Here is an 8,511-nt window from a genome sequence, read left to right on the forward strand (position 1 = left end):
CATCATCTGTGTTCCCTGTGTGTGCCCTCCCTTTGGTTTTCCGAGAGTTTCATGGTACAGATTAATGACTGACCTTAGATTTTGTGTTTGGGACATTGTTAAAGAGATTCTGCATTAAAGCTGTTTTGGAGTTCAGCTGTGTCTCATGCAGCCTGACCCTGACAAGTATATGACTATAAAGGCCTATAAACAGGAGAGCTTCTGGTGTCAGACACCAACACTCACCAGTGCTTTAGGTGAAGAAACACATCCACGTGAACTCGTTATGGCACAAGAAAACCACTTCCATGTTCTCGGATGGACGCTTACAGACTCAGGATGCTTTTTTTTATTTATTTTTTTGCTCTTTGTTGATATAAGTTTGAGTTTGGGGTGCGTAAACAATTTTTTGGCTTCTTAAGGGCTGCGCATTAGAAGACGTTTGAGAACCACGACCCTAAAAGAAAGGGAAGCACTCCCCAAAACTTAGTGGTGCGTTTTATGGCCAGAACCTTTTTGCTTCTATGCTAATTTGTTTGAAAGTATTTAACATGAACTAAACCAACCTCCATGGAGAAAAATGCATTTTTTCACTGAAGCTGTTTTAACATTTTGAATTTGGTTTCCGTCTCATGTTTTCGACCACAGACAGCACTCATTATATCACAGTGGAATAAAAACACTGTGAAAATGGAATTATATGAAATGCTCACTGTAAAGATCAGATTCGGGTATTAGAGAAACTGAAGGGGGGGGGGTGTCTCTATTTTGCTGAAATACTTGCATGCATGAGCTCATTAAATTCCTTTTTTTATTCCACGTGTTATAATCACGAAAGGAAAAAAAAATTCTCTCGTGTTTGAGTTTAGTTTTCAAACAGCTGGTCGATCAAACACCAATGTAGCATCTGACTGTCCTCAGCACGGAGAGGAGGTTTCTCCAGCAGCCAGTGACCTCGCCATGGTGCTTACCAGGGGACTCAGCATGGAGCAGCAGAAGAGCAACAGAGATTCCCTGCAGTACTCCAGTGGATACAGCACAGAGACCACAACCCCATCCTGCTCAGAGGACACGATTCCTTCACAAGGTGAAAGTCTGATCTGCTGCACCCTTTACTGCAGCCTTTAACCTCATTCAGCCTAGAGTGACCACATGTAGGAAACTTCACCTGGCCAGATTCATCATCTTGTTTTTTGTAACATTCCAGGAAAAGCAACCTTTTTATATTTACTACTTCTGCAGAACTTTTACTTTATTGTATTCCTCCCACTCTTGCCTTTAAAGTGTTGTTTTACCAAAATCAGATTAAGTGAATCCATTTAATCATCCAGGCAGCAGCTAAAGTGTATGATGGATGCATTCTGACAGTCTCCCTGACAGCAGCTGGAAAATGACAAAATAAAGATAAAATTGAAAAATATTAAATGTGCTCAGTTGCTGGCATGCTGTACCAAAATGATGCAGCTATCCCTGTGTTAATCTAATAACCCGGCCACAGAACATTGTCTTTCCTCTCCCTCTGTTTGTGGCACATCTATTTGAATCACTTCTCTAAAGTCTCATAAATACCACTTTTTTTTTTTTTATCCTCTGCTCTCCCGATATTAGGTTCAGATTACGACTGCTACTCAGTGAACGGTGATGCAGAAGGTCCAGATGGACAGACAGACTTTGACAAGTCCTCAACAATTCCACGCCACTCTAACATTGCCCAGAACTACAGGCGAATGATCCAGACCAAGAGGCCTGCCAGCACAGCTGGCCTGCCCACTGGGGTTCTTGGTCCAGGGGCTCATGGGATACCAGGGCAACCTGGTGGAGCTGGTGGAGGAGGAACAGGAACTCCAGGCACTGCCACCATCCGCCGAACCCCCTCTACCAAACCGGGTGTGAGGCGCACATTATCCAGTGCAGGCCCCATCCCCATACGACCACCCATCGTGCCTGTCAAAACACCCACTGTCCCTGGAGACTCACATTCACCTGGTGCAGGTGGAGGGCATGCAGGCGGCGTGCCTGTCCGTGTGGGCAGTGAGGAATGTGTGTTCTTCACTGGAGCTGAGGATTCACAGGGAGTGCTTGATTATGTGAAGGCTTCACCAAAGCGCCTCAGCCTGCCTAATACCGCCTGGGGATCGGGGGCTGCATTAGAAGTCTATGCTCAGCAGCACGGGGGCCTTCCAACAGGAACAGGCTCAGGAGCCGGAATGGAGGAGGATCAGATGATCGCGGCCAATCGGCACAGCCTAGTGGAGAAGATTGGCGAGTTGGTAGCCAGTGCGCATGCCCTTGGTGAGGGGCAGTTTCCTTTCCCCGCCCTCCCTGATGACCCCGCCCCGCCCCCAACTGGCCCCACTGACACTCAGACAGGGACAGAGGGAGCAGAAGGGTCTGGCGACATGCTGACCACCATCCGGAGAGGAGTCCGGCTTCGCAAAACCGTCTCCAATGACCGCTCAGCTCCACGTATATTGTGATTGGAGGAACAGCAGAAAGAGGATGATGCTTGTTAACCAATAGGGAGTCAGGTGTTGGTGTGGCGCAACCCAACCACCTAGTACATACACAAAAACTTAACCATGTAGGGAAAGCTATAATATAACAGAAGACAAATGAAAACAGAAACATACACAAAAAAAGACACCATTAGAGTAAATGATATATAATATAATGATAATAATAACAATGATAATGTTAACCCATGCTGACCGTTAAAAGTTAAATGCTGAATATTGACAGGCTCCTAGCAGGCCACTATAACTAGTGTGTGTTGGACGCATGTTTGTATTCTATACACCCTCACCCAGGGAAGGAAAGTTATGATTTTTAAAAAGAGGCAACGAAAGAGAGAAACACTGGGTTCTGTTCTGTTTTGCCAACTTACACCCTTCCTTATCCTCTTCTCCAACTAACCTGACTGCCTGATCCCAGATGAAAGACTGAGAGAGGGGCCGGTGTGGACGAGAGAGAGAGGGGAGTCAGAGTGCCATGTGAGCAGCTGGATTCGAACCCAGGCTGTCTCAGCAGCAACACACTGTACTTATCAGCCCATTGAACTGAAGCTTTGGTATTAGCACGGGGAGCTAACAAACCGGAGGGCCTCTCTGGTTCATCCTAATGTAAAAGAATCTTCAGAAAAAAAAACACTGTTGGCATTGAACCGTGCTACTGCCCCCCTTCCCCCCTCTCTCGCTCTCTGCATTGTGAATGCGTGCATTCATGGGTGTGCATGTGGGCAAGTGTAAAATGTGAGTGCGCGTCTACGTGTGACTAATTGTGTGTATGTGTGCGAGGGGGGTGGGTAGAGCTCTGCTGCAGGACAGCTGGTTACCCAATGAGGGCAGGGCTTTTTCTCCTGTGTGTTGTGCGTGTATTTTCTTGTTTATATTGTGACGTCATTTACCTTGTTACCACTGTACGAGAAGTTAGGAGACGTACTCTGGGCGTATAGATATATTCATATATATTTTCTAGAACCAGAGAGAAAATGTTAAATCAGAAATGGAGCAATAAATGTGTTTTATTTTCTTGTTTTGAAGAAGCGGATCGATGGAGGATCGCAGATTCTCCTTTGTCACATTCAGGCAATCATCAGGAATGCTAAATTACACATCGACTGTGAATTCATGCCTAGCCGGTTTTGGCGTGTGTCTCCCTCTGTCCCTGTCTCTTTCTGAGTGAAATTGATCACAAAAGTCTGGAAAAAAAGGAACTATAAGCACTTTGATGGGGAATAGATTATGTACAATAGCAAGTAGGTGTTGTTGTAGTCATACTGTATGATAGGGAGTGTGAAAGTGAGAGAGATGGTGTCCTGGGGGGGGGGGATTATTTAATTTGTGAACGAAGAAGAAGAAGAAGACAGGGAGGGACAAAGAGGAAGTGAGAAAGGCTGGTTGGAGTGATTGGTTGAACGAGGTGGGATAAGAAAGTGTCAGGGATTATGAAGTGGATTATGAAGAGCACTAAAGTTTTTATTGCTGTGGCTCCACTTAAATTTGAAGGACTGGTCACATAATGCAAAAATAAATATCCACAGTATAGACAGGTCAGACAATCTTTGAATATATACTTTAATATATCCTGTGATGGATATACCAGCTCTTCAGATAGTTTCATTTTTCTGTCGCTGAGCTTTCTGCCTCATAACATCAGAGCTGAGTGACTTTCTACTGTGGACCTTAAGCTGCTGAGCACATTCTGTAATAAAGAGCCTTTCAGTACTGTGAGTGTAACAAATCTGTTCACCTGTGTTGTGTGAGGACAGAGGCAGAAAGTTCAGAAATTGAGCAAATTCAATCCCAACGATAAACACGTCTGTGGCAGAAAACATGCCATAACATTTTTAATTATATTTGCACCTTGTAATACTTAACTGGTATCAATAGTTGAGGCTATCGCACTGTGTTTTCCAGTGTCTGATTGACTGTGTTTTTAGTGATCTTCAGTCATGTTCATGCAGAAATAGCACAGTTATGTAAAAATCTAGTCTGACCTGTAAATATTGTCTTTTTTGCATTATGAACACACAAAGTTAAGCCTTGAATGAAGCTGGACGACACTCTTCTGCCTTAGACTTAATCTGCTTGTTGCCCTTTCTAAATAAAACCCGAGATTTGAACCACACAGCTCACCCAGCACAGATGTAATCAAACGCATGGAGAGAGCACGCCTAGCTGGTAGCTTTCAATTTTGGACATTGGTTATTAATTCTTTACTTTTTAGTAAACCGTGATTATTGTTTGGAACTCAGCGGTTACATTACAGCTACTATGTAACTGTTTGGGAGTCGACATGTTTACAGCGGTGACAGTTTGATGGAGACGTGGCATCATTTCCAGCTCTTCACATATGAGCAGGGGGAGTCCATTTGAGAAAGCGGTTCATGTGCATCAAAGTTCTTTTAGCTGCCAGCTAGCTCCTGAAAAGTTTGCCTTTGCCCAAGCCTTCGATTGAAACTCGGACTTCTGCACAGGATGTGAGACGTGACTGCCTTTGAAGCTGTTGAAAGCCACCTTTCTGGAATCCAGCCTCAGTACAAAAGGACTGTAACAAGTAATGTAACACAACTGAAATTACTCGCCCAACACTGGTTACATGTAAAATCATTATTTAGACCAACATTTATTCAGTCACATGAAATGAATGTAGTCCCGGCAGTCAGACACAACGCTGGCGTCTAAACACGGCGAGGCCACCGCGGCACAGTTGAGCTCAGGATACGGCTGTATGACATGAACATGTATGAACACTGAGATGTAAGAAAAGGTGAAGCTCGCTTGATGTGCTCTCTGATGACAAAGACGTGGGAATATTTAAGTTGACATAGAGGAAAAGATGTGTGACATGAGCATTTCACTGCCTGTTCATACAATATGTACTGTATGTGCTGTACTTGTAAAAGAGAATCAGGTGCACAGATTAGGTTTAAAGGTTTGTTAGAAAATATTACATTAAGTTTTTTTTTTTTTTTAAGTACTGTCTGAATGTTTTGTCTTACCTTTAATTAATGTAAAAAAAAAAAAAGAAAACACTCCCGTTGTAACACAAACTACTAAAGCTGTGTAACATATGGATGTAGGACATGTGGACCGAGAGTGAGTGTGTCCTTGTTCGGCTGTTGATCTGTAGGCTAGTGAACTCTTCATCAACATGTCTGTACGCTCTTCTAGCAGTGACCTGAACTTAGCCTGTGACATCAACTCTCCTATATGCTCTTTTTATTTATTTTTTTTGCCTTGAATAGAGAATCGTTAGAGGCACGTTTGTGGCTCTTTAAAGAAATCTTTAGAATGATTTATTTAAAGAGTTGTTTTTCCTTTGGCACCCTCTGCGAGCACTATTTTTTTGTTGAACTTTGCAGCAGTGCTTCACAAAGAGGATGCCTGTTCTGTCAGAGGGGAGCTGCTGCGTGTGTGTTACATGAAAATGTTGTGTGCTGAATCTGGACGAGCAGAAAACAAAAAAAAAACATGTTTTGGGTGAGAAACGTCTGATCTAAAGCGTTTCTCTCAGAAACGTTTCCCTCACCTGTCACGGTCACAGCGTGTATCAATCTGCATATTTATGGTGAATGTTCTGTGTGGTGAAAGATGGCATCCACCCGTGTTTGATTTGCTTGAACTATCACAATGTCAGAACATTGTTCTTGTACATGTGAGTGACATTTCTACTTTAAACAACAGGAAAGCAATGCAGGGGCAGTGTGCATGTGTGTACATTCACATTCATGATCCACTGTGGGTATGATAAAGGAGAATATCATTGTTTTGTAGACTAGGATACCTGTGCTGTCCATCTGAAGTTATTCCACATTGCATAGCTCCCATGTTGGTATTTGGAGTTTAGATATCTTTAAAAAGGCAGAGAATAAATCACACACTGGAGAGGAAAACAGTTCATCGTGCTCACTGTTACTTTAAAACTCAGCTTTTTGTTACTTTGATTTTCAGCAAAAAAAACCCTGAAACATGCCTAAAAGCTGCCGTGAAGATGCACTACCAGAAGGTTTTATAAGCTGCTGAACCAAAACACTGAGCCATCTATAACTGATACAACTGTGTGTTAGTGTTGGGCAGTATGTTTGCTTTTCCAAGTAGTTAACATGAGTCCAACAATTTGATGCTGTAGATGTATTTGCAGAGGTTTGCAGTACGACCCATACTCCCAACCACAGAGACCAAGACTTCCATTACTGGTTCTTTGGTCTTCAAGGCTCTGCATTCAACTGCCAACAAGTGATGATTTCGTCAGTCACTGAGAGCCAGTGTATTTGTCTAATCACCCAACCCTACTGGATAAAAGCAATAAGATGTGAGGCATTAGGAAGAATGGGAAAACTTTGGGATCCTGAAGCTCAATATGCCACATCAACTTACTGTAGATGTTTAATCTAATTAAGCTATGCAAGGCTTGGTCATTCAGAAGGAGAGTTTATCTAAGAAAAGTTCAAATTCAATTGAGTATTATTAGTATAGTACTAATTCATCTCAAGGCACTTTATATTACATGCTATATAAAGATCCTGTTAGAGAGAATAAACTAGCAATCCAAAGATCCCCTCTGAGGAATCACTTGGCAGCAGTAGGAAATAAAAAAACTCTCTTTTAACAGGAAGCAGGAAGCAGAACCAGGCTCAGGAAGGCCTGGCTCTCTCCACCACAGCCGGATAAACTGACAGTGAGGATCGCCTTTCACTTAATATGTGCTAAAATAAATTTCTTTCCCATTCCTGTCATTTTTGCAAAGTTTCTGAGACTTGTGTGAAGCTTAGTCCTGGACTAAAACCTGGTCTAGGACTAGGCTTCAACACTGTCTGGGACACTGAAATATTGTTCTGGGATAAAGAGCCTCATGTTGTGGCTACGACTGTTTTCTCCTCCAGTGGGTGTGGTTTTCCAAGCATGAGGAGCTGAGCTCTGTCTCCATAGTCACAGATGATTCCCATGTCTGAATGTTTATGTGCCGCATGTTTGATGAAAACAGGAATTCACTGCCAGATATCCACAGTAAGTTATTCCTTTAATATCATTTTCATAATGCCCTGCAGGACACGCACTGCTGCTTAATCTCAAACTATCAATAAGAACTCAGGACGAGACACGTACTCTAAAACCTTCAGGTTTTCCAGTTGAATGAGATCGAGGCAGACTGCACGCAGCGAAGGGATGAGTGAAAGCTACAGCTCTGCTATTTTCCTTTAAAATACCCAGTTCACAGCACAAGAAATATCTAAGTAAACAATAATGTTTTAAAAATTCTGAATTAAGTGTGTACTGAACAAGCTGAAATGACTGCTACGGTGTCAGTTCATGACTGTATGTGTTGTTCAGTGCAGGCCCCAAAACAAAGCCACATCGATACACAAGCATGCAGGTGTGCGTGCATAGATAGAAACACACGTGCACAGCATTAATTCACACATGGAACAATCTCCTCTTCCTCAAGCGAGAACTCAAAGAGTCCCAGCGACACCGAACGATGTCACTTTCTACAAGCACTGCAGAAAGTGACATCTTTCTTACTTACTACTTACTAGGTTAATGTGTGAGTTTCTTCAATAATGCACACATAGATTTCTTTCACAGTAGTGACATACGCTGTTGACTTTGAAAAATACTGCACAAGTAGCCCTAAAAACTACAAAGCTGGGTACCTACCAAGGATTAGTCTACAGAGACTATAAAGGGTGAAAGGAATAGTTTAACATTTTGGGGAATGTTTCTCACTGACAGGTAGATGTGAGCCTGGCTTTAGAAGCTGTAGGAAACTCAAACCCCTCCAAATTTAAACATGCCACCTACCTGGAGGTCTGAAGTTTACTAAGTGACACACTTCTGTGTTTAATCTGAACACACGTCAGTGTAAAGGATATAACTGTAAGAGGTTAACTGACAGATTCAGCACCCAGGTGCAGTGGCTGGCTCAAGAGTAGAAAGAAAGAAGCTCATAACTTTTCCAAAATGTTAAGCTGTCGCTTTAACTTTTAATGAAAACATGGTGATTTTTTTTTTTAAGCTTATGTCACTGGAG

General features: G+C 42.7%; 1 protein-coding gene across 1 annotated transcript in view; it reads left to right on the top strand.

The window, feature by feature from the left end:
* The window catches only part of LOC115772149 (protein MTSS 2-like), an 85,997-nt gene extending 80,537 nt beyond the window's left edge, over positions 1 to 5,460 (top strand). Inside the window, exons 14-15 of the mRNA XM_030718132.1 lie at positions 901 to 1,066; positions 1,588 to 5,460. Coding sequence (XP_030573992.1) covers positions 901 to 1,066; positions 1,588 to 2,456 — 1,035 coding nt within the window. The 3' untranslated portion in view covers positions 2,457 to 5,460. The remainder of the gene's footprint in view (positions 1 to 900; positions 1,067 to 1,587) is intronic.
* Positions 5,461 to 8,511: the final 3,051 nt, after the last annotated feature.

Source organism: Archocentrus centrarchus, chromosome 3 (assembly GCF_007364275.1).
Source record: "Archocentrus centrarchus isolate MPI-CPG fArcCen1 chromosome 3, fArcCen1, whole genome shotgun sequence".
Classification (NCBI taxonomy): Eukaryota; Metazoa; Chordata; class Actinopteri; order Cichliformes; family Cichlidae; genus Archocentrus; species Archocentrus centrarchus.